Source organism: Girardinichthys multiradiatus, chromosome 22, assembly GCF_021462225.1.
Source record: "Girardinichthys multiradiatus isolate DD_20200921_A chromosome 22, DD_fGirMul_XY1, whole genome shotgun sequence".
Lineage (NCBI taxonomy): Eukaryota > Metazoa > Chordata > Actinopteri > Cyprinodontiformes > Goodeidae > Girardinichthys > Girardinichthys multiradiatus.
The window spans coordinates 4,603,209-4,630,568 of record NC_061814.1 but is presented as its reverse complement, the minus strand read 5'-3'; the positions used below and the strand labels follow the sequence as shown (position 1 = coordinate 4,630,568).

General features: G+C 42.0%; 1 protein-coding gene across 1 annotated transcript in view; it reads right to left on the bottom strand.

Annotated features, from left to right (window-relative positions):
- Positions 1–20,338: 20,338 nt before the first annotated feature.
- Positions 20,339–27,360, bottom strand: part of pdzd8 (PDZ domain containing 8) — a 95,532-nt gene continuing 88,510 nt past the window's right edge. The window contains exons 4-5 of the mRNA XM_047351363.1: positions 23,713–23,875; positions 20,339–23,615 (exon numbers count right to left, since the gene is read on the bottom strand). Coding sequence (XP_047207319.1) covers positions 21,277–23,615; positions 23,713–23,875 — 2,502 coding nt within the window. The 3' untranslated portion in view covers positions 20,339–21,276. The remainder of the gene's footprint in view (positions 23,616–23,712; positions 23,876–27,360) is intronic.

The following is a 27,360-nucleotide window of genomic DNA, read 5'->3' as shown; positions in this document are numbered from 1 at the left end:
AAAAAAATTTGATACTGTGGTGGGAAATAATTCCACAGTTCCGAAGGCCTTTTCTATGCAGTCTTTTAGAGAACATCAGATTAGTTTAATTTTTTTGTGTGGTACCACTGTCCAATCAGATTCTTTCTTACCTTCAAAAATAACCCAATTTTTCCCATTCTCATTTTAAAGGTTTGTTTTGCCAAGGAAAATGTGTTTAACAAAACCAATTACTCTCAAAGGTTTTAAAAGTTTTAGCTGGTGATATCTAAGAAAACAAGTGTTTTAATATTCCTGTGCAGCACAGAACTGATTAGGTTTCCTTTCCTTCCCCAAAGGGAAATAAACTGCAGAACCAAGCCTTTCATAGTTTTTTGTCAGGACCTGATATAAGGTACAGTTTAAATCAACATGCTGCATGAATCAGAAGAGGGAAGAAAAAATTAATATAACCTCTTCCCAGCAGCTGCTGTGAAAAACAATGAATTTGTACTTTCCATAAGCGTAAGTTAGCACTTGCAGACAAAAACTGCACCCCACTGTAAGTACTGTGTCAGAGACTGTATGAAGACCATCTGCAGTAAAACTAAGCCTGTTTTAATGAGGTCTCTACCCATTAGATTTATGGGATACAAACTTTGACAGAAAATAATGCCTGAAGGAGAAACCCATCAGGTGTTACGCATGCAATGGGTTGTAAAAATGTTCCTTCATGAGATCTGTCCTGAGAATGACATAGAAACACATGGTTACTGCTGAGTTTTGAAGATGTTATAACTTCCTCTACTTTTTAATAACTTTTAATAACTAGAATAATTGACCCTGAATGTTCCACGACAAAAGAGAACTTGCTTCTCTAAAATAATTAACTGGAAAGTATCAAATGAGCTAAGTTATCACCCTTTTGAAAATACTTTTTTAACCCTAAAATAATATTTTAACCTGCTATATCTGTCAATGTCAAGCAAGCGTGTCACATAAACAGCGGTTAATAAGTGTTCTTCGTTGCAGAAAATAGGAAAATATGTATGCAAATGTGTGTGTGTTTATACGTTACCCCTATCAGTTTCTTAATTGCTCTGTCGATCGCTTGACTGTCATGGCACACAGTCCTCTATCAGTCCAAAAAAAAAACCAGGCCCTTTCCAGGTGTGTTGGTGGGACATTTATTCCTTCCTTGTCCACTTTAACTTCTCCAGGAGGGAGAAAGAACTTTGCTCCAGCATGTTTCTCTTCTGCCCGCATAAGATATGCTTTCAATATAAATCCAGTGTATCGCTCTTCTGGCTCTGGCAAACAGCATGGATCGTTGTCCATCTCAGTGGGTTTGGGGACAGACTTCTGAGTTTCGTTCTGGTGGAAACTCACACTGTGATTTGCAGCAGGCAGGCAGACAGGCGGGCAGACCCTCACTCTTTCAGGCCATGCTGAAGAAGCGTCTCTGGTGGAGTAACCATGGGAAGGGCAGGTTTCTAAAGTCCAGACTCAAAAACGCAGATGTTGCACTCAGAACCCATATGTGTGTGTGTGTGTGTGTGTGTGTGCGTGTGCGTGAGTGTGTGTGTGTGTGTGTGTGTGTGTTTGTGTGTGTGTGTGTGTGTGTGTGTGTGTGTGTGTGTGTGTGTGTGTGTGTGTGTGTGTGTGTGTGTGTGTGTGTGTGTTTGTGTGTGCGTGTGTGAGACAGAAGAAAAAGTTTAGTATAGGTTCAGATTTTGCACACAAATATTATAAGTCAGTCAGTCAGTTGTCCACCTGCCTGTCACTTCCTTCCACAACATGTACTATACTAAACTTCTGATAATGGATTTACAGACTGACTCCTCTAGGGTAACAAAACACAGAGGTCAGAGGAGAGAGGTAAAGGGAAGTTCAGAGCATTTAAAAGAATTTTCCACAACAAGAGCATCCCGGGTGTGTCTACACACAGTTTCACAAATACAAGTCCTACTGAATAAAACTGGTTCTGTCCAGATACTGATACAGCCCACACGTCCACATCTGGCATTCAAGGACACGAAGATTGGCTGGGGTGCGAACAGCCTTCTTCCCAGAACTGCCCCGCACACACACAAGTTCCTGCTCAGTCTGCATGGCAACCACCCAAATGCAACTCTAAGACAAGATGACAATTCTGTTGATAGTTCATAAAAGTACTTCAAAAATAAATGTGAAAAGTATTCAAACCACTTCTATTACAGTTCACCAAACTAAATAAATTAAATTGTCTTTTAATGGTAAATCATAAGGATAAAGAACTTTTTTAAATTAGGCAATGATGATCTATGTACAAATCTTCCAACAAGAGGCAACTTAAAGTCAAGATAAGAAACAGCAAAGAGTACACGAAGAACCTAGACAGCAAGCTCCAGCAAAACAATATTAGAGGTGTGTGGTCAGGGATGAAGATGATTAGAGGCTTCAAGCAGAAGGAGGATTAAACAGATGGATGTCTGGACAGAGCCAATGGACTCAATGCATTCTTCAGTTCAGGAACAAGCTCAGCATTCTTCTCTCCTGTCCTCAGCCAAACAGACATCCCACTCTCCTTTGACCCAAAGGTTCACTTTCATACCTCAGATGTTTTATCTTCCTCCTCAAGCATGGACCCTTCTGTTTCTACATGTTTGTCTTCAACCAAATCAGGAGATGCTGATGCTACCTTTGCCTCCCCCAACCCAGTGTGTGTCTCTAGAAGTTGGGTGAAGAGGCAGCTGAGGAGACTGAACTATAATAAGGCTGAAGGTCCAGATGGTGTCAGCACCAGAGTCCTGAAGGCCTGTGCAGAGCAGCCCTGTGGAATTCTGCAGCACCGTTTCAACTTTAGCTTGACCCATGACAAGGTTCCTGTTTTGTGGAAGACGTCCTGCAAGTTCCACAGGTACGCTTCTACTATAACAAGTCCATTAGACTTCCCTCACACCAAGAACTTTTCCTTATCTCAACTTCTTCCCGGACAGGCCTTGCATGCTGCTCGAAGTGACTGTTTTCTTATGCCCAGAACAATCTACACAGAATTTGTTTTCACATATAGGAAAAACAATAGTATCCCTCTTAATCTACCAAACTAAGTTTTAATCTATCACACTACTTCTGGTACCAAAGAAAACTCACAAGTCTTCAACAACTATAGACCAGCTGCCCAACATACTACATCAAGAAGGTCCTAGAGACCACTGTTGGCCTGCCTGAGTAAGCAATCAAGCAACATTCAGGACCGCCTTCTCTCCTGTTTGGTTATTGCTGTGGAGTTGGAGTTGAAGATGCCATCATACACCTGCTTCAACAAACCGACTGTCATCTGGACAAAGCCAGCCACATTGTGAGGATCATCTTCTTTGATTTCTCCAAGGCAAGGCAAGTTTATTTATATAGGACATTTCAGTAGCAGGACAATTCAAAGTGCTGTGCATGAAAAAAGAGAAAGAGACATAAAATAAAAAGTACATTACCGTGGCATAACAGACAAAAATAAATAAAGAGAATAAAAATGAATAATGAAAGTCAAGTCAAGTCAAGTTTATTTATATAGCGCTTTTCCGCAACAAGGCACTCAAAGCGTTGTGCATGAGGAAAAACATTACAATGATACAGAAAATCAAACACAGAGGAACAAATCAAATTACCTTAATAATCCTTGGGGGTTTACTGGTAAGAGCTGGTTCTAATCCAATCTTTCTAATAGAGGTAATTAGCTAATTAAGCCCTCTGTGGTAAGGAATTCATCATGTGCTAGAAGAACAATGATATTAATCCTTGAAGTCGCTGGTATGAGGCAGCTGTGGTCCCATCATTCAAATAGTAACAGTCATGGGCACTCACTGAAGTCTAAGTAGAGAAGCTGGGTCACTGGTAGGTCCAAACTTTTTAAATACTAATAATGTTTGGCTTTCACTGGTATGAAATTGTTGTAATACAATCCTTCTAAGAAATCTCAAAATCTATGAATCCTTCTAAGAAATCTAAAAATCTATGAATCCTTCTAAGAAATCTAAAAATCTCTGGTCATTGGTGTAAAAACAGCTGTAGTAAAATTTTCAACTACTAATAATAATTGGCTTTTGCTGGTAATCCTGAGAAATCTGAAAATCTATGAAAAGTAATGAAATCACACATTTAGGTAAAGCAAGACAGGAGGAAAAAAAATCATATTTCAGACTCTATTCTTGGCAGAATAGAGCCTGAAATAGTACAAAAAAACCTCAGCAGGGGTAAGCAACACACATATAAGTAAAGATTCAGCAAGGGTACGGTGGAATCTTGAGGGTGCGAATATATATAAGTCTGAGTGTTTTTGCAAGAAATAGACTGTCAACACTGATAGAAGCGCCATTGTCCTTGAGAAGAGAGGTGGAGAGGGCCGCATAGTCCTATCAGCACACAGCTGGTAGGGGAGTGCTGGGAAAAGCGTCGTGTTTATATAACATCCAGGAGATATTTTGTCGATAGCCAGTTAGCAGAGGTTGCCGAGGCCACATTGGGGCACTGGATTTAGAAAAACAATAAATGTTGTGGTTCAGGCAGTTGTGAATTTCCAACTACCTTAAGAGTTTTACTGGTATGTCTCAATTGCAAATCCAAATAGCCAAACTTCTGGTATTTTCTGCAGATCTGGAGCGTACAACTTCTCCAAGATTATATCCTTTAACCTCTGAATTCAACCGCTGCCAGGCTGCAATTCTGTTCAAGAATCGTGTCCAACTTGCGATTCTGCTCTCTTAACATTTCAGTCTGAGTGTTGATCGCTCTACAGACTCCATCCAACATCGCAGGCAGCTTTGGAATGCTTTGAACAGCCGCCCACGTTTTGCGAATCACTCGATAAGCCAGGTAACCACCAACTCCAAAAAGCAGAAATCCTGTTATCAAAAGTCCAAATATGAAAATGATAATAAAAAAGATACAAAATTACTAAGAAAATGATTGATAAGAAAATGAAAGGAAAGTTGGACTGAAAACTTATAATAAACTAATAATGTTCAGATAGCACAAAGGCCACTCTAAACAAATAGGTTTTTAATCTTGATTTAAAGAAATTTGGGTTTTCAGCACTTTTACATTTTTCTGGGAGCTTATTCCAGACTAGTGAAGCATAAGAACTAAAAGCTACTTCTCCATGTTTGGTTCTGGTTGTGGGTATGCAGAGTAGCCAGAAGTCCTGAGAGGTCTGAGTGGTTGATACACTGACAACAAGTCTGTAATGTATTTTGGTGCTAAGATATTCAGTCTTCATCTCTAGACTAACAGAAGTATTTTAAAGTCTATTCTCTGAGTTACATGGAGCCAGTGTAAGGACTTTAGAACCGGGCTGATGTGCTCCACTTTCTTAGTTCTAGTGAGGACACGGGCAGCAGCATTCTGGATCAACTGCGGCTGTCTAATCAACTTTTTAGGCAGACCTGTGAAGACACTGTTTCAGTACTCAATTCTACTAAAGATGAACGCATTAATTAGTTTTTCAAGGTACTGCTGAGACATTAGTCCTTTAATCCTGGAGACATTCCTTAGGTGATAGAAGGCCGACCTTGTTACTGTGTTTATGTGCCTCTGAAGGTTCCGGTCCGAGTCCACCACTACACCCAGGTTTCGAGCTTGACTGGTGGTTTCTAGCTGTATTAACTGAAGCTGTGTGCTAACTTTTAAACGCTCTTCCTTTGGTCCAAAGATTACTACTTCAGTTTTGTTTTGATTCAGCTGAAGAACATTTTGGCACATCCATGCATTGATTTCTTCTATGCATTTACCAAGCACTTGAATGGGTTTATAGTCACCTGGTGACATCGTAACGTATAGCTGTGTGTCGTCTGAATAGTTATGATAACTTACGTTGTTGTGTATTCAAATCTGAATTAGGGGAGCATATAGATATTGAATAGGAGCGGTACTAAGATGGACCCTTGGGGAACGCCACATGTGATTTTTGTGGTCTCAGATGTAAAGTTACCTACTGACACAAAAAAGTTGCTGTCCTTCAAGTACTTTTTAAACCAATTGAGTGCTGTACCAGAAAGTCCAACCCAGTTTTCCAGGCACTCTGATAAAATGGAGTGATCAACAATGCGGAATGCTGCGCTAAGGTCCAATAATGCCAGCACTGTGGTTCTTCCACAGTCTGCATTTATACTGGCGTCATTGAACACCTTGACAAGAGCTGCCTCTGTACTGTGGTGAGCAGGGAAGCCTGACTGGAAGACATTGAGGCAGCTGGTCATTGTTAGGAAGTTGTTTAACTGTTGAAACACAACTTTTTCAATAATCTTACTGATGAAGGGGAGGTTTGATATAGGCCTGTAGTTCTGTAGTAGCAGCTTGTCCAAGTTGGTCTTTTTCAATAGTGGTTTGATAATTGCTGTTTTCAGGGCCTGTGGGAAAACAACTGACAAAAGGGATGGATTTATCATTGGAATTAAATCGGATGCTATCACAGTCAAAATTTTATGTGGGTAAAATATTGAGACAGCAGGGGGTAGAGCTTAGTTATAATTTCTTCTAAAGTTTGGTAGTTGATTTTGCAGAATTGTTAACGTTTTGTTAATGACCTTGGAAAATAAATATTTCCTTGCAATTTTCAGTTGTAAGTTCTATCTGTAAAATCTCTCTTTATAGATGTCTAGTGAACCTGTGGTCTAGTTTTTGGCCACCTCCATTTTACTACACCCCCTTTTAGCTTCTCACTGGTGGAATATTTCTCCATACAGACTTCTCCTTGCCAGAGCCAACACTTTCCTAATGGGAGCAATGGAATCATTGATGCCTGAAATTATAGAATGAAAGTTATCTACCAGCTCATTTACAGGTTAAAGGTTTCAGTTGCACTGTCCTTAAAAATGTGTTTTCTTATCATATCTCTTTGGCTAATAAATTCTATGGAAATTCAATTCAATTCAATTCAAAGATACTTTATTGATCCCCGATAACAGAGAAGTGGTCAGATAGGGCAACATGAGTTGCATGGATCTCAGAAATGTCTAGACCAGGGGTCCCCAACTAAAATAGCAGGAAGTCCACTATCTTCATTATCCAAACACGTTTGTGTTCAAACATTTAAAATCAACTGACAAAATAATTTATTTATTTTTTTATTTAACATTTCATAAACATTAGAGTTTTTGTTTTTTCACTGCTGACCAATTATTCATATGCCGATAAAATCATCTGCTGAGCAGAAAAGTGCAATCCAATCCTTCTTGTTGTGCTTGTGGCAGGCATGGAAATTTGCTTAACCTCTTCCTTAAGTTGTTGTCCTTCCTTTCCATCTGAAAGTGGTTCTGCCACAGCTTCCATGCACTCTTTGATCATTTCCGAGTCAGTGAAAGGCTTTTCGTGTTTTTCTGAAATTCACTGTCCTCGCAGTGAATTAAGGTGGAGAGTCCACCTTACTTGACAAATCCATCCTCTTTTACTCAGGTGCTTCTTGTGTGGATCTCTTTTTTGCTCAAGGGTTTTTAGCAGTGATATGCCACCATACACAAGTCTAAGTGGATTCTAAAGTTTTCTATTTTTCCTACGTATCAATCACAGAGTCATGCCCAAACCTGTACTGTATTATTATTTCAATTTGGACACACAAACATCATCACAAATAACATACCTTTTTGTGGGTTTCCTTAGTTCTGTAGCGAATTGGTAGGCTACTGAAAGTATTTTAATGTATCAAACATTTATCACTCTCAGAGAAATTTAATTCTGCCAGTGTCTTTTACCCACTTGTCCTTGCAGTCCTGGTGCCTATCTCCAGCAGTCATTGGGAGAGGTACACCATGGTCAGTTCCCCATTCTATCACAGGGAAACACACAACAAACAATCATGCATGCACACATTTGTAGCCTAAGGACATATAGATAGACCAGCTAACCTTACAGTCATGATTTTGGGAGGAACCCAGAGTACTCAGACAGACCATGCAAACCTTATGCAGAAACACCCCAGCCAGGATTTGAACCTAGAACCTTCTGGCTGCAAGGCAACAGTGCTACCAACTGCATCAATGTGCAGCCAAAAGAAAATATTTTAAACAATAATCTGAAGGACGGGCACCTAATTATCAGGGAGCTATCTTCCTGCATATTCTAATGCAAGAATAATAAGAGTTTGTATAGTTATGAAAAATAATAAATGGTTTTAAGAATACATCATGAATGCTTATTGAAGCTAGTCAGTGAGATAATAACATTAACTTATTGTTTATCAGACTACTACTTAAATTACACAAAGAAATAAAAGCACAACATAACATAAACCACTATGAAAACTAACACTAAAAGAGAAATTTTGATTAGCAGGACTGAACAATCAAAATGGCAGAAAGTTGATTGAAGGCTTAACTGTCTTGAGGTTTCTGGTTTATACAGTTAAAAGGAAGGTCTTGTGAACTCATTTTAAGTTACACTATATTGCCAAAAGTATTGGGTCACATCATCAAATCAATGAATTCCGGTGGTCCAATCACTGTCTCTGTGGCGGCTGGTTTTAGTAAACAGTGCTCTGTAACGATGACCTGAGGGTAGTACTCTAAACAGTTTATGTGCAGGGTGTGTTGGGTCTGCAGCGATTTTTCCAGCTCTTTTCCTGACCCTTGACCTGTATAAGTCCTAAATGGAGGTGTTGGGACCACAGCCATGGTTACAACATGAAAGGCCAGTACAGACTTTCCTGGAACTTTCAAAATAAATTGCATTAACCTACTTCCGGCACAGACAGGAAACGGGGTAACTGCGGACTTCCTGTGACGTCACTGTCCAAATAAAAGCACCGCTCTTGCTACATCCTGCCTCTACCACCCGGACTCCGTGCGAGGCTGGCCGCGGAGACAGCGCGCTAAGACATAAACTCTTCAAACTGGATCCAAGAGTGTCATAAGATCACGCGATCATGTGCACTGAGTTAAGTACGAGTGAATCACTGTTTGTGTATCTGGTAGTGATGTCAAAATGAGGCTTTTTGAAGCATAGAATCATTTTGAACCATTGTGTCATAAAGTGGTTCACTATCCGAAGGTTCATTCAGTTCCCTTGGGTGACATCTACTGGCAGTAGTGATTGTTGCATCAAATGAAGCCCTGCGAATGTGATGCGCCTCTTGTGTAAATAATAGCACTTATGTATGTATATATGCATGTTGTACATATGTGTTTTTAGTAACCCATTAAAGATTCTGAGTAATGAACTCATGAAAATATAATAATTTAAAAACAATGTGAACTGTAGGGGATTACAGATGAAAAATAGCCATTAGGCTAATTCTGGCTTCTTAAACTTGAATTGTCATTTGTTTTATGAAATTCCACTGTCCCATTTTAAATAAATGACAACAAAAAAAAATAAATGAAGTGAACATTTTTGATTTGTCATTCATATCCATCCAGGATTTATACAGGTCTGGGGTCAGGAAAAGAGCTGTAAAAATCTCTGCAGACCCCACACACCCTGCACATAAACTGTTTAGAGTTTTACCTTCAGGTGGCGCTACAGAGCACTGTCTGCTAAAACCAGCCACCACAGAGACAGTTTCTTCCCCCAGGATGTTTCTCTGATGAACATTTAATAGAGTACCAAAGACGCAATTCCACCTTGTATATGTGTATATTGTATATATGTATTTAAGGACATAAAGATATATGCAGAATATATCTTATAACAAAATCCTTGTTTGTTGTATGTACGAACCTGGCAATAAAGCTGATTCTGATATTCTTTGGGAGTGTGCTTGGTGTACTGAGTGTTTTTGGACATTGTGCTTGGTGTAATTAAGAGGGTGCTTGTGTTACTTCAGGTGTTTTTATTCAAGAAAAGTAATTTCTGCACAGTAGAAGGGCTCAAACGGTTTCTTTTTTGAGACAATTTCTCCAGCTTTGGAAAATACTCTTTCACATGGAACAGAGGAGGCTGGTATGACTAGGAACTGTTTGGCTGGGTGGTTTGGATACAGAGAAAGGTTGGGAGACCTTCACTATGAAGTCCACAAGAGCTTCATCAAGCTCTTGCTTCCTGGATTCTAAAAATAATAAATAAAGAAAAGTAACTTCAATTTAACTTACACACATTTAACTGTCATTCTTTCTAATTCTGCATGTATATATATCTATGTAATGCAGACCTTGAATGGTGGCGCGAGGCTGAGTGTTCTTGTGTTTGGCTCTATATTACCTCAGCATTGATGACGTATTATTATTATATGTCAGCAGCTGCGGGCAAAGCAAACATTGCACCTGTAAAACCAAGATAACAACCCGTTACCGCACCTCTTTGCATGATACCATGACTATAACACTACTGCATAGTATAGGCTATAGGCTTTCTAATAAACACTTTGAATGTACATTACCTTATTAGGTGGCACCAAATCGAAATATTCCCACACTTGGGAACACTTCCTAGATGGTTGCTCCATGACAGAATAATCCACCAAAACTCCAAATATCCAGAAACGAGAGCTGTTCGTAACATATAATACGTGTAGAACGGGGATGTGAACCGGGGCTTGAGCCATCTTAAAGACACTGAATCGCGCCAAATGTTTGGAACTCTGCCAGTCAACTCGAAGCAGTCAGCTGACTTCATCTGAATGAAGCAGTGAAGTGGTTCACACGTCATCGGTGACATCACATGAAGCAAGCTCCGGCCCACTGCTTCACCATATCTACCCTGTCGAGTTTGAAGCGTGCTTTGTAGCCTCTGTGTTAGAGGTGACATCACTAGTATCCGGTATTCATTCATTAAAAGCGGAAATTAAGGTATAAGCATTGCTTTACTTTCTCTCTGAGACCTGCAGAAGCAAACTGTGTTGGGGGAGGGGGGGGGGGGGGGGGGGATCAAAAGCCAAATTGCAATTCTTACACTTAGGTGTACCAGTTTTCTTTTTTCCTTTGCATTTTTAAACAAAATTCCCTTAAAGGTTAAGAGTAGTGTCTAATCACTAGTTCCTCCCAAGAACGGTGACAAGTTAACACTAAAATCACAAATATCCTTAGAGAAAGGAGTAGCATTGTAACACTTGGAGCATAGTGTTGCCATAATTCACAGGTTGAATGATCAACTCGTGCACCCATTTTACAATCATACAAATGTTTCCAATATATGTATAGTCAAATATACATATATAGCTGGACATACATTTGTTAGATGTTGTTGCTTTTAGCAATTTCTGATAACTTTGTTGTTGTTTTGTAGTGTCTGCCAGAATGATGGAATCAAACTCCATGATGAATTCAGCAGACATGGAGATGCAGAAAGTTGTTGTTGCTGATCTCATCCATTTGTCTCCAGATGTGCGGGATGTTTTAAATCAGTTTGACCTTGCTGCATGTGTTAAAAAGATTCAAGAATTACTTGACCTAATTGAAAATCCAACTAGAGAGATTCTGATTTCAGATGTTGTTGGTAGGCTTACCTTGTTGTATCAGCAGAAATCACAAATGGAAGCTAAAAGATATTTTCAGTTACAGACTGACCATTAGATGGCTCTTCAAAGAGAGAATGCTGCAAAACTTGAGCTCTCAAAAGCTGAGGAGAAGATGGAGAAAGCTGAAGCAAAGTTAGTGGACCTGAAGGCAGATGAGTTCAAGAAAGCTTCATCCCAAAAGGGGGAACAGACCCCCACCTCTCAGGTACCTGATTTGCATTTTCACTCACAACAGCTGCAGCAGGGGGCACACTCAGACAGCAGGCATCCAGCACCTACAGAGTCTCCTCTTTCTAAACTTAGTCCAAGTGTTCAACTTACTTCTACAGACCTTAACAGAAATGTTGGAAGTCAGATGGTCTCCAGTGGTGTCCTGCCAAATCCCATCGCAGTGAACAACCATCAAGATGACCAAGTGCTGGACTCAGCGTGCACAAGTCGTCCAATTGGGTGGAAGGAGTAGCCTTCCAACCTGATCTGCACCCCTCTCCCTTCTGACTCTGTGTCGACCCGTAGGGGCCAGGAGAGACGCACATGGTTCTCAGGTGACTCAATCCAACCTGACCCACCACCATTTAAATTATGAGAAAACTTGGACTACTGTTGGACTACTACCAACAGTCTGGACGAGTACACAGAGGCTGTGACTTCCTACATCAGCTTCTGTGAGGACAGCTGTGTACCATCATGCACCAGGGTGAGTTACAACAACGACAAACCCTGGTTCACAGCTAAACTCAGAAGGTTAAGACTGGATAAGGAAGAGGCCTTCAGGAGTGGGGACAAAGACATATACAGAGAGGCAAAGTACAAGTTTGGCAAGGCGGTGAAAGAGGCCAAACGACTGTACTCTGAGAAGCTCCAAAACCAGTTCTCAGCCAACGACTCTGCGTCTGTCTGGAAAGGGCTCAAGCAAATCACCAACTACAAGCTGAAAGCCCCCCACTCCATCAACGACCGACACCTCGCCAACGACCTGAACGAGTTCTACTGCCGCTTTGAAAGACAAAGGGACAGTCCTGCAACCATCCCCCACGACGCCCCCCAACAGCTGCAGCCACAATCCACCACCCCCACCTCCCCAACCTCAAGAGGGGCCTCAGCACCTCCAACCCCCACCCTGAAGTTCCCCCCCACCAGCCCCCTACCTACGCCGAGGACGGCTCTTTCCATCCAGGAGAGGGACGTCAACAAACTCTTCAGGAGACAGAACCCCCGGAAAGCAGCTGGTCCGGATTCTGTCTCACCAGCCGGCCTGAAGCACTGCGCTGATCAGCTGTCTCCAGTCTTCACAGACATTTTTAACACCTCACTGGAGACATGTCATGTGCCAGCCTGCTTCAAGTCCTCCACCATCGTCCCTGTTCCCAAGAAGCCAAGGACCACAGGGCTTAATGACTTCAGACCCGTCGCCCTGACCTCTGTGGTGATGAAGTCCTTTGAGCGCCTTGTGCTCTCACACCTAAAAGACATCACCGACCCCCTCCTGGACCCCCTGTAATTTGCCTACAGAGCCAACAGGTCTGTAGATGATGCAGTCAACCTAGCCCTTCACTTCATCCTCCAGCACCTGGACTCCACAGGAACCTACGCCAGGATCCTGTTTGTGGATTTCAGCTCTGCCTTCAACACCGTCCCAGCTCTGCTCCAGGAGAAGCTCTCCCAGCTGAGTGTGCCCGACTCCACCTGCAGGTGGATCACTGACTTCCTGTCTGACAGGAAGCAGCGCAGGAGGCTGGGGAAGCACGTCTCTGACTCCCTGACCATCAGCACCGGTTCCCCCCAAGGCTGTGTTCTCTCTCCTCTGCTCTTCTCCCTGTACACCAACAGCTGCACCTCCAGTCACCAGTCTGTCAAGCTTCTGAAGTTTGCGGACGACACCACCCTGATCGGACTCATCTCTGATGGTGACGAGTCCGCGTACAGATGGGAGGTGGACCATCTGTTGGACTGGTGCAGCCAGAACAACCTTGAGCTCAACGCTCTAAAGACAGTGGAGATGGTTGTGGACTTCAGGCAGAACCCAGCCCCACCTGCCCCCATCACCCTCTGTGACTCCACAATTGACACTGTGGAATCTTTCCGCTTCCTGGGAACCATCATCTCCCAGGATCTCAAGTGGGAGCCAAACATCAGCTCCCTCATCAAGAAAGCCCAGCAGAGGATGTTCTTCCTGCGGCAGCTGAAGAAATTCAACCTGCCAAAGACTATGATGGTGCACTTCTACACAGCCATCATTGAGTCCATCCTCACCTCCTCCATCACCATCTGGTACGCCACTGCTACAGCCAAGGATAAGGGCAGGCTGCAGCGTGTTATTCGGTCTGCTGAGAAGGTGATTGGCTGCAGTCTACTGTCGCTCCAGGAACTGTACACCTCCAGGACCCTGAAGCGGGCAGGGAAGATTCTGGCTGATCCCTCCCACCCCGGTCACAGACTCTTTGAGACTCTCCCCTCTGGCAGGAGGCTGCGGTCCATCCGGACCAAAACCTCACGCCACAGGAACAGTTTTTTCCCATCTGCCACCAGCCTGGTTAACAAAGCCCGGAAACCACCCTGACACTCTCCCTTTCCCCCACACACCCCCTTTTTTGCTGACAGGACACTTGTAACCTGTAACTCTATGCGTTACATTAACGCTCAGCATGGACTCCTGCTTTACTTGCACTGCCATACTTGCACAATGATCACCTGCACTGTTGTACCGCTCTGGCATCCTATACTGCTCTATATTTACTCTCACTCACTTAAAACTGTGCACATATATTTATATTATATTGTAGATATGTTTATACTGTTTAATTTGTATTGTATTGCACTGACTACGCCAAAACAAATTCCTTGTATGTCCAAAAACGTACTTGGCAATAAAGCTTTTCTGATTCTGATTCTGATTCCTTCCCCAGAGGTTAGATCATGATCTTCCACCATTTCATGAACTTAACCAGCGTAACTTCTCAGATGGACATGGTCCACCTTGGGAGCATGGTGCCCGTTTTAAACAGCTTGAATCCCTTACTAAGGACATAGAAGTTTTTGATCCAGGTAGCCAGGAGTCAAATATTGATGGTTACCTGCTTGAGGTTGAACATTGTCTTCTTGACTTGCGTTTTCCTTCTGATCGTGAGAAGCTGAGACTTATTTGGAAAACAACAGCTAAGAGTGTTCATGTGTTCATAAAAACTCTTCCTCCCGAAATTAGTGACAGCTATCCAGCTCTTTGCCAGGCTCTTAGAGAGGAGTACTATGTTTACAGAGATTAAGCCGCTGCCACTATTAATGCTTTGACAGTTTTGCAAAAACAGGATGAATCTCCTAGAGAATATTTCCATCGTTTAAGACAGCCTATTTTCAGGGATGTTATGCTCCAGGTCTTGAAGAAGACCACATTTTTAAGTCTTTAAGACTCGTAGATATGCTCAGCTTGTGTGGAAAACACGTGTCCGTTCAGACAGAGCAGGAAAAGGCAAAGTTAGAGTGTTAAACATTCAGAGAACAGGCCTAAGAAGAAGCGCAAAGCAACTCCCCAAGCGATGCAACAGAACCAAGGGGGTGGTAACTGGCGCCAGCCAAAAGACAAGCAGCCAGTTAAAAGACAAACACCTTTTCACAATGCCAAATTGAACTGTAAGGTTGGTGGTAAAGAGTGGAGCCACTCCGAAGATGTCATCACAAAGGAGGAGTTTGAGATTATCTGCAGGTGCATTATAACTGAGGTAATGGCCTTCCTAAAAGAAATGGCAAGCCGTTGCAGTCCAGAATCAATCCTGTAAAATCTATCAAACAAGGTATGAAGATGGTAAATAATTTCCAACACCCTATATTCTGTTTTAATCTTTTTCTTTCTTATGGTTCTGAACTTGAGAAATTATTAAGGTTTTAAAAGCAGTATTATTATGGTGTGAAAATTATTACATGACTTTTGTTTTGTTTTGTTTTTTTTAAAACATTTTTATTAGTGTTAGTCTCTGCCCAAACCTGCCTCACTCCTGTCCAAACACTAACCTCTGAACCAAAAATCAACTGTTGAACTCTGCCTACCTGCAGGAACCCAGTTACTCTTTTCACATGGCTGAGGACGGATGTTTAGCCCCAAAGACTGTGAACTTCATATCATTCTTCAGAACTAAAGGGGGGATGTTGGGACCACAGCCATGGTTACAACATGAAAGGCCAGTACAGACTTTCTTGGAACTTTCAAAAATAAATTGCATTTAACCTACTTCCGGCACAGCCAAGCAAACTGTAACAGCGGATTTCCCATGATGCCACTGGCCGTATAAAACCCCCATCTTTCCAATGGTCCAATCTCTTCCACACCGGTGATCATCGGGATAGGGGAGGCACAGCACACTAATGTCTCTTTGCTGGCAAACAGACATAAACTCTTCAAAATTGATCCAAGGGTGTCATAAGATCACGCAATCATATGCACTAAATTAAGTACTGATGAATTACTGTTGAAAGAATCTGGTATTCATTCATAAAAAGGGGAAATTAAGGTATAGGCATTGCTTTACTTTCTTTCTGAGGCCTGCAGAAGCAAACTGTGTTCCAGAGAAGTCCCCAGTAGAGACGCTGTCTCTATGAAGCCGAGTGGAGCAGTTTTCCCAGTCTGAGAGGAGGACAACAGGAGCCACATCACCGTGGTAACGTGCAGTTTGGTCGGCCCGACAGAGCGGCCGCCCAGTCACTGCTCCGGAGGTTAGCTGGAAGCTAACCCTTTTGTTCATAGAACTTTCTTCAAACGTCGTCGTTGCCCGGACGACGACTCCTCAACACGTTTCAAACAAGTTTAGGGTTTGGGCAGAGAGATTTAAGGTGAAATGATCTGAACGTTTTCATTTTCTGAAGTTTGGTTTTGTTTGTGAAACTCTATCTGAGTGCTAGCAGGCTATCTGCAGCACACATGCTCAGTTTTGTGTTCTGATTGTGTGTTTTTAAAGATAAGACAAACTTTATTTAAAGGGTGATTTTAAACACAGAAGATTGATCATAACGCGCCGTCCGCGCTTATGCATTTTAACCCTTTTATTGACGGTATTTTTAAAGGTGTGTGTTTGATTTTGGTGCTAAGCTATCAGCTTCTTTTGTTAGCTTTAACTGCTAACAGCTTAGAACACTAAAGATCATCTACCCAGGAAGGTTGCTTGTTTTCAATTGTGGAAATATAAATGCCTTATTATTAGAAGCTAAAACTAAGATATATTTGGGACTTTGCTGCTTACAGATTGATTTTTATTAAGAGTTTTTAGTTATGCTTTTGATAGTTAGAAAAAAAACCTTAACAGTAGCCTCTAGTTTTACAATGAGTGTTTATCATTCAAGGTTAAAGCTTGCAGGTGTTTTCTGTCTGTATCTTGAGAAGCCGGCAGTGTATTGGGGAAGCATGGTACTCCTCTCTGTGCTAGTCGAAACTTCTGATAACTATTCCACCCTGAAACTTCCTGAAGATGTTATGGAAATTTTTAGTGCCTTGCTTGATTTGCTCCTTGATTCTCTACAGGAACTGACAAAAGTATTAGAACCCCTCAGTGTTGTTCCATTCTTCTCTTATATAGTCTTAGAGTAATGGTTTCTCAGCCTTCTCCTTGCACCTGTGTGAGATAATATGTATGCCACACTGTTAAGATTATGTCTGGGACCTCGTCTCTCTGGGTCTCATGAGAGTTACCTTGAAAACTGTTGTAGTTTATAAGGAGAACCTTTGCTTTGTCTAGTCAGAGCGATTTGGCAGCATTACTGAGCGCATCTCGAATGCTGTAAAAAATCCTTCTCTCTTGCAAGATTATAATAAAGTTGATTCTGAGTGACAATCATTGGTCTCTGTCTTGGTAAATTTTTCTACAACAAATGGCGACGAGGATGGGATTCCTTGACTGGGTTCTTCCGAGAACATCGGCAGGAGTGTCTGATCAACCTGGGAAGAGCTTCCCTGCCTCAAACCCTTTTAGTGTTAATATCATGTTCTCTAAAGACTCTGCTTAGAAAGGCCTTCTTCCAGAAACTGTGGAACTATTTCCCACCACAGAACCAGATTTTGAAGCATGCTTTTCCATTAATCCAAAACAGATCTGCGTTGTTTTATTATAATGTCTGAAGCTCCTTATGATCTCTGGGTTAAAAGAAAATATGACTTGGAGCTAATTTAGAGCAGTGAACTAGTGATCGAAACTCTTAAATCTGTTATTGTTGATGCCAGAAATAATAAACCCTTTAGTCTGAAAATATTTTAGGTATTTAATCCATTTTTCTTTAATCTCTGCAGAAAGCTGGCATCAGTGTTTAAAGCAGTGGTCCTCAACCTGTGGTTCCTGGACGCCTGAGGCACGTGAGTCATAGATTGTTGGTCAGTGAAGAAAATTTAAATCAATCAATAAAGGTTCAAGGTGTGCCATTTAACTGAAAAGAGTACATTCAAATAAAAAAAACAACCCAAAATACAACACTTATTAAATAAAAGATCAAAGCCAATGATGGGTTCTAGCTTTGAAATCTATTAATACTCAAATTAGATTTCTACTTTGGGGAACACAGATTGAGGCTGAAGGTTGTTTTGGAGCCAGGGTTAGGATTCAGGAAATTAAAACTCATAGTGCCTAAAGTCCTTTATAATAGAATAAAGGCAAAAGTAATTAGGGTTCAGGAATTAAAATCCTAGGAAAGACTTTTATGGGGCATAAAGGCAGGTAAAGTCCTGCAGCCTGGTAGCCCTGGTAACAGTATATGAGTCCTTGAAAGTTGTGTAACAATGGTCCAGTGTGTTTTTGTCTCTGGTGGGACACTTAATATGCTGTCTGTATTTGGGGAGTTCATTTGAGAGGTTTGCTCTGTTAAAATCTCCCAGTATTATGATGAAAGGGTCAGGGTATTTTTTCTCCACGTCTGTAATCAGCTCAGCAAGATGTTTTTCCGCGGCAGAAGTGCAGCCATGCGGTAGAAAATATGAGCCGATTATTATAAACGAGGAAAACTCTCTCGGTGAGTAAAACGGTTTACAGATTATGGAAAATGACTCCAGATCCGGGCTACATGTTTTCCCAACACCTTTATGTCACTGCACTTTTATGTAGGCTAAAGTTGTAATTTCTAAGTTAAAAAAAATAAACTGTGGATTTGTGAATCCCTCACATGGTCAATAAGCGCAACAATTAACAAATTCTTCTAGTTCTCCAATATGCAACTGGGACACAGTTAGACAATCTTAAATCAACAAACCTTAGGCCAGTGATGACAAATAATGACTAAAACGGTCTTCTCAGTCTGGTTCCAGTCCTGCCTGCACTCACAAACCATATGTCTGTAATACAGCCAATGTTTTTTCAGCATCATAAATCCAGAAAAATGGGTCAAAATTGAATACAGTTGACTTGATAACATTAAGAAAGTTCACAAAAGTCTTGCATCACTGAATTCGTCAAATTCAAAACTGGGAGTGGTGTTTCAAACCTGTCTTTTATCTGAATTGAAGCAAATGAAATGTCTAACTAACTTTTCCACTTGCGATCACTAACAAATAGGTGTCTGTTTAAAGACCTTTATAGACTAAAAATTTACTTGTGTTTAAAAAAAAAACAATGAAGTTGACAGTATGAGCTTGCAGCTTATACTGATGCCTCCGATTGTCAATTTTGGATCAAACACTGGGATTAACAAAAAACTCAAAATGGTTGGAATTCTCTTATTCCTGTTTATTGAAGTTATGTACAATAAAGCTTCATTACAAGTCTTTTCTCCAAAACTTTATAACACCTCTCATAACACACACACCTGCTGAAAGCTGTGGTGGGCAGTTATACAGCTATTGATAGCCCTAAGGGTAGTTCAAAGAATGAGGGGCAGAAGCGTCATTTAAAAGAATATTGTAACAACAGCAGCAAGAAAAGTGCTTTCCAGACCAATAGAGGGATGTGCGGTATAAAGTCAAATACTCCTTTGAGAGGTCATTAATTCACAAAATACCCCCTGTATCATTAGCACACAGACTACATAATTTTAAGGAAAAGATCACAGACACTGGGACTTATTCCTGATGATCCACTTCATTTGCAACAAAATACTTCCAAAAATATCTGACTCCACAGAGACTGGGAGATTAAGATGTGAGCAGTAATCTAAAAAAGAGACTTTGCATTTTATGGCTCTGGTTTATTAATTTTCTGTTGGACATTAACATGCATTTTAGTTGATGCTTGCTCATTTAATTGTTAGTCAATATTCTACAATGTGTTTTTCAAGCAAGAAGTTGTTTGAAGACAACAAAAAGGGAAGCATTTATACTGCAGGTGTGTTCATCATATCCTCATGACAGAAGATCAATATAATTTGGGCAGGGTATCATTCTGCAAAAATCACTCCATCTTTGGGCAAATAACTGTGTACAAGATGTGTGAGACTATGGTATGTTTTGTTGATGGTGACTAAAGACATATGGCCTAAAGCCTAACCTAATTCCATCAGTACAAGAAAGTATTTGCCCTCTCTTAAGAAAGTAAAGTATTCCAAAAACATTCCCTCCACTACTTTTCATAGAACATCAGACCTTAATATTACTGTTCCAAAATTCTGTCACTTCTCTAGCTCAGCCTTCTGCTGTAATTTCGTTTTTTTTTTTCCAAGAGGGAAATGCATCTTACTAACTAAATGAAAAGCTGTAAATTTTGCTGGCCATCCAACTACGCCGTTGCTTCTGAAACAAAAAATTGAAAAACTTTTCCCAAGCGAATCACATCATTGCCGTGCACAGTGACAGTGCAATGTGCTGTAAAAATTGATGTTGGATGTCGATCATGTGTTTTGGAAGCAACACATTCTGGTTGTAATGATCTGCATCACAGATGTTTTTAATAAAGAGGGAGTGGGCAAGAATGCTTAAGCAAAAAGCATGTAATCAACATGAAGTTATTTTTGCTTTCATACAGGAAAGTAAACTTTTTAAACAAACTTGAAGAAACATTTAGATGCGCTCACGTGTAGCATTTATTCAGAGAAACAAGTTGAACAATTAACAAGTGTTTCTGAAGTTGCATCCATGATGGTCTTTACAATGAAGCGAAGAGCCATGGTGAAATTTAGAATGAAGAGGTGTTCTGAACAAAATGAGATGTAGTAAGCTTAATAAATTAACACAGAAAACAATGCATAACAAACTTTAAAAGTAGAAACCAGGACATTTCCATCTTGCAACATTTATTGCAAAATGAACTTAATTACAATCAAACATTTAAAGAAAAGGAAAAGAGTATTTGTGCAAAAACATTTCACAACAAAAATCAATTGAACTGGACTTTTTGAGCAGGCTGAGCTGTTGCCCAAATTCTCAGTTATCAGTAAATATTATTCAAAACAAGAATCAAGGATAAATGTAAGCATAGGTTAACGGGCAAATGGAGGACTGCTTACTGGGGATGTTTAACTCTTGATTTCTAATTCAGATTGGCCTGTTTCTCAAGGCGAGATTCTCACAATGAACAAATATTACGAGTTATTCTTCTCCACCCTCATAAATTAGAAAATGTGCAAATTTTGCAAAGATCTTCAACAAAAGCAAGATGATAAGGGTTCCAGTGAACCTCTGAAACAAAGAAACTGAAAGACAAATACTCAGCACACTAAAGGGGAGATAAACATAAAAGACACAAGAGCTTCTAAATATTTAGACCTCATAGTCTTGCAATGGGATCATACTGTGTCAATATAAACAACAGTAACAAATTCCCAAAACCATTATTTCATTGGCATGTTAAAACAAAAGAGGGAAGGAAAAGACCTCCCCATCCAGATATTTAAGATGGACTGGGCAAATCCCTCAGTATTGAAATTATAAAATGGGACACAATTTGGCTGAAAAGCCCAAACCCAATCCACATGTTAAATTTTCATCTCTTTCCAGATCTGTTCTAATGGAGCGCCTCCACACAGATCTGCTCCTCTGTTATGTCATCAAGCAGCTGCACCTCCACAGGGCTGCATGTGTCACTGTCATACACCTCTGGTCCCATCAGGACTTCCTCCTCCAGACTCTCTGCTTTGCTCTTAAAGCCTTGCTGCTCTGAAGGAGACATGCTCTCCACTGACTCCAAGTCCTCTATGCCAGCTCGGTAGTGGATCATTAAAAGAGTGAGGGCCTGAAGTCTCTCACCTGACTTGGCCAGAGCAGTACTGCTTATGGTCTTTCGCCGTGTATCTGTGGCCACCTTCTCCTCTATCATAAGGGCGTTATTGTGCTCCAGCTCCTGGTCAATTTCCTGTTGGAGTTTGTCCAGCATAAGTTCCAGCTTCTGTGAGCGCTCATCTGTGGGCAGCCCTCGGTACAGGTCACGGCCTATCTCCTTTACAGCAATGAAGACACTGTCATCCAAGCCACCCTCCTTCCGGACAAGTTTACTGGTGCTGCTGCTGCTAGTTGGCTGCTTTGATGGGCTTGCCCCACTAGTGTAGGTCTCAGTATCACTACTCTCATTGTCAGATGTGTTGGGGGTTTGCTTTGGTGAAGGCTCCACAGTTCCAGGCACCAAATCAGTCACCTGCTCAAGCCGTGTCTTGGGCATCTGGCGAAGATTAAGCAGACGCGAGCTGGTATTGATGATGTGACGTGTTAACCCAGTGGCCCTGTTTATGGTGGATTTGGCTTCGGGGTCAGCTCCACGACGTTCAGCCGTTGCCACACAGAGAGGACTTTCAGCGAGGCACTTATCCTGACACTTCTTATGGCAAACATAGGAACAAATTATACACTGCGAGGCTGCCTTAGTCCAAACTTTCTTTTTGCAGTATTCACACCAGGTAGGGTTCTGGAACTGGGTGTCCTGGAAGTTATGACGGACTTCGGGTGACTGCAAGGCGCTGTAAGCCAAGTCATCACGTGGTACTGAGAGAGCAATTTCTTTCTCCCTCAAATCCTCATCATGGAGGTTGCCCTCTTGCTCCCTTTCAGTCAACCCCACTGGACACTCCAATTCACCCTCAGCCTGGTAACAAAAGTTTAATGTAACATCTCCATAGCACAACTTCTCATTAAAACCCTTGTGCAGGCTGAGATTGCGTAGTGCAGTACGGCTGACATTTGCTTTTGGCTCTGGAGGCCCCAACCTGAAGGTGCTCTGGTACTCTGCAGAAGATGTGGCCATACATTCCAGTGCTACATGCTCCAGCGGGAGGCTGACATGACCCAGGCATAACAAACTGCCTAACTTAAAGGGATCTTTGCACCACAGGGCCACATTGAGATACTTATGGTTAGTCTCCACCTCAAACACCACAGAAGCCTTGGACCAGCGTGCCGTATGTTTACAAAACATTGTTTCTGGGGATTCCCAGATTGAGTGGTCTTCCAGACTGTCTCTTGTGCTAAAGGAACTTTCTGAAACTTTGTCCTTTGTTTGATCTGCCTTACTGCTGTTAGCAGGACAAGAACTAAGTATCTCATCATTGGATTCTGCTCCCTTTGTAAACTGTTTTCCTTCAGACTGTTTGATACCTGTCTTCTCAGTGACACTCTTATCTTCAGTGGCTCCACAAACTGAAAACTTTTCTAAAGATTTTTCAGAAGCACTGGTGGCGGTAGTAGAAGCAATAACAACAGTGTTTGAGACCAAGTCAACACCTTCTAGAAGACCAGTTTCTGAGGATGCAGATGTCAACCTTATCTGTGGTCTTGGTGGCACTGGAGGACGTGAGGGAGGAGGTGGCGGAAGGACAGTGGGCCGATGCAGACTTTCACTTGGTTCACTACTGGCTTTATGTGATGAGGGTTTGGGCGATTCTTTGGTCTGGGGCTTCAGTGGAGACTGCAGACCAACAAGATTTAACTTTCGGTTCAGTATGGGTGATATAGTACCAAGGGGCTTGGAAGCCAAGTTGGCCACTGTTCTTTTAGGACTTTGGTTAAGGGCAAGTAAGAAATCCTCCTTGGTGTCACTGATATTTGTGCAACTTATGCTGGGTCCACTAGGCTGGCTGGGTTTGGTGTCCAGGATCAACTCCTCAAATTCACTGTCCATGTCTTTGCTGTCAGATATATCAGAAAGAGTGGTGATAGGAGCTGGGTCCTCCTCATAACCTCCTGGCTGGGAAATGAAGCCTGTTTCCTCCAGCTGACCAAGTCCCTCCGGTAAAGTCACAAGATTTCCTAAAGAGGGAGTCTGATGACGAACTGGTCTCTCATAAAATACCACCACCCTGTCTCCGGCTTGTTTTAATAGTTTGGGCACTTGAACTGAAGATGTCACTTTCACACCTTTCCAAAAAAAGAACAAAAGTTTTGGTCAGCAAAACAAAGAATCATTGAGCATCTTTTAAAATTTCAACAATACAGGCAATTACACAACTCATACCTCCAATAGCAATGAGGCGATCACCCTTCTGCAGGTCAGCCAGGGCAGCAGGAGAGTTGGGCGTTACTGTTTCTATGCTGACATAGACTGCATCTCCTTCACAAGCAGGAATGTGCCTGAATGTCATCCCCACATTGCCACATGGTGCCTTGATAACCTCCGTCTGAGGCAAACATGTAATGACAGAAAATTGAAGCCTATTATAGACTGATATCTTAAAAGCTATCAATGTTGCCCTATAACATTTAACCCTAAAAAATATGCATTGCAAGACTCAATGTTCAATGTATCATGTAATATGAAAAGCATTTAAACATTGGGTGAACATTACTGAAAATATGGCATGTTCCGATCTGATCCAAAGTATCAAACTGCCAATCAAGGAATTTCTGAATGGTCAGTTTTGTTCATATGAAGTTCATATAAAGCTTGCAATGCCTGTTTAAGAGAACAACACAACAAATGTTGGATTTTCAATAAGCGTCTGACATTGGATTTTTGTCTAGTTCTTTATATTAAGACTGAGATAAAGTACACGAAAAAAAGATATAGAAAATAAAATTACAGCAACTGCAACAGCATTTAACTGACCATGCACGTTCAAGAGGAGGGAATGATGCAAAGTCATTCACTCGATACAATTGGCTGTGTTGTCTTAGAGGGAAAATGTTTATCAGTTGGTGATGAGTGAACTGGTAAAACTGCGTTGAGGGCTGTAGGCTCTGCATATGGTGCGCCTGTTCTACGGGGCGCCAGACTATATATTTCCGCATACAAATTAAATCTGTTTTCATGTAATGAGCCATAAAATGAAATTTGTTGTGAATTTGCCATATGAAAATAAACTTAACTGAAAAGAATTAAGATAAAGGAGTAAAGTAAAATGAGAAATTGCTGATTTTCTAAGCTTTTCGTGCTGTTTATAATGTAGAAATGCAGAGAAATTTAGATGTACAGATAAATATTTTTGATAGGATAATGAAAAGGTTAATTACACAAATTTGCCATGGTCATTGCAACCAAACAACGCACTTTTCTAAGCACAGAGTATATTTCAGGTAAATGTCATACAAATTTAAGAATTAGCTCCAAGTGTTTTATACACAAGCACTGACAAAATACAGCAGGTTAAATGTTTATGAAATATGTCAACATTTTTCTCAGTTGAGATATTTCCAGCGGGGCCATTAACATAAAATTCTTACCAGATTTAAACAACCCAAGTAATCAATGCATACAAAGAAATCAAATTAAGAGTCCACACATGAAGTTATGAGTAAAAACTAGAATGAAACAGAGAACAAGTATTGAATATGTGAAGAAAAGGAGGCAACATTTAAAAGAAAGTTTGTCTACCTTACTGACAAGAAAAACTTTGATTGTAGTAGTCATGCTGTTCCAAATATTTTCTTTTTTTTACGTATCCTGTCTGGCAGAATATCACTCAGAATTGTTGTCAGAGTGCCAAGAAGAAGCGCAACAGATTTAACATCTATGTATCTGTTAACACCTGAATCTAAACACCTGTGGGTTAGCACTGGAACCCCAGGAGAACCACCGTCGGGACTACTGCAACCCCCTCAGGGAAGAGCAGGGGAGAGTCCCAGGGGAACCACCTAGCAACCACAGTATAGAAGCCCCAGGGAGCTGGAGAAACGAGCCCACAGGCTCCGCCGGCAGCCGTCTACGCCAGACCAAATCCAGCCATGGACCCAGAGACCCGAGACATATTACTCCCCAAGCAGAGGCCCGACAGAGCCCAGCAGTCCAGGCTCCGGCAAGCAGCCACCAGGAGTGAGCTGGTACACATGAAACCACCCAGCCCCGGACACCGAGAACCACAAGTTCACCAGCGGGCAGAGACACCAGCCACCGGCAGGTAATGTGGCGGGGAGGATATAGGCCCCACATTTGATGGGGGCCCTAAACTGATCCAGGTGAGGGAGCAGCCCAAGCCTAACCTGACACAAAAAACAGGCACACAGTCACAACCACATATTCCCACCCTCCTGCGTACACATAAAAACACTCACACCCACACACCCAACGTAAAGACACACAATGGACATCATACACTCACTTACACTCCACCAAACATACTCTATACTTCCAGGTCCAGGTGCCAATACCCCATAGGAGCAACCAGCCACCATACCCAAGGGGGTTGTCCCCTTCCCTCCAGGAATGGAGACAGCCAGACCGCCCCAGCACCAGCCCCAGCCCAGACTGGTGCTGGCACCACTAGAACCGTAGTGACCCCGGCCTGGACCCCAACCCCCGTCCCCAACGACCCCAATCCGGAGAGGGGGCCATGTACAAAAGAGGGGTCTACCTGGTCCAAACAAGCCCGCCAACCAGATATCACAGAATTAAACAGTCCCAACCCCCCAATGAATTCTGATCTCATGAGACCCCCCGCCACCCATGAACCCCAACATGGATTTCTCCACAGGGCCACCCCCAACCAGAACACAGCGATGGCAAGGCAAGGGCCCCGCAAGAGGTCCCCGGCCAGCAGCAAGCACCCGGGGCCAGCGTCCCCCACAACACCACCCAACAACCACACAAACACACCACATCACTGCAACGATAGCCCAGGGAGAAACATTAACCAGCTCAGCTCTACCATCGTCGCTCAGCCGATTCAGATGCCGGTGATCTCACATCCAAAAAGAGGACACAACCCCTCCATCCCACACACTGCAGCCCCTCCACGCCACCCTCTTGGCTCCAACAGAGATCTGAAATTTGGTATGTTGGTAGGTCCCTCCAAAGCATGAAAAAAAAAAAGTCTCTTGGCAGTATGCCCTAAAACCAACAGGAAGTCGGCCATTTTGGGTGAAAGGGTCATTTCTGATAATTTTTCACATTTATGAATATCAAACTGACAAACTGACAAACTCCTCCTAGGAATTTTGAACAATCAACTTCAGTCAGTATGCAGTTAAGGCACGGGGGATTAAAAGTTATCAAAATCCTGAGTTTCTGAGCATGTTTAAGGGGCGGGCCTAGGCCACAAACTTGACCTACTCGCCAAAACATTCGAACAACTGCAGCTTTCACATAAAAAGGCTGATTGAGACCAAACTTGGGATGATTGATCCCTTTTGGGTGCCCTATGTGGTCAAATGATGACATCATCAAAGCCACGCCTCCAGAGAACAAAAAGTCACTTTTTTCACTTGGAAAGGTCACTCTCACGCTCTTGACCCAGTCAACTTGAAAATGTATCAGACGACAGATTGGTCTAACGAGTTGGTCTAACTTTGTTGGGAACACAGAGTCTCTAAGCTGCAGGGCGTGATGAAGTCTGATGTCACGCCATAGCCTTTTGGTTCTAATTTGGACACAGAAGGTCCAATTTTCTCCAAACTGAATATGATTGATCGTTGTCATCCACCAAACAGATCTATTGGATTACATTGGGATTTGGATCAACAGCACCCCCTAGGAAACGTCAACCGCTTTATCTCCCTCATACATCATCAGATGCATGCCAAATTTGAAAATTTGGTATGCATCCCTCGTGGACAAATGCTGAACAAGTTGGCACAGTAAATTGATGACATCACTCTAGCCCCACCCACTCTGAACAAGAAGTCACATGTTTCACTGGCGGATGTCCTTCTTTTACACTCTGACTCTTAC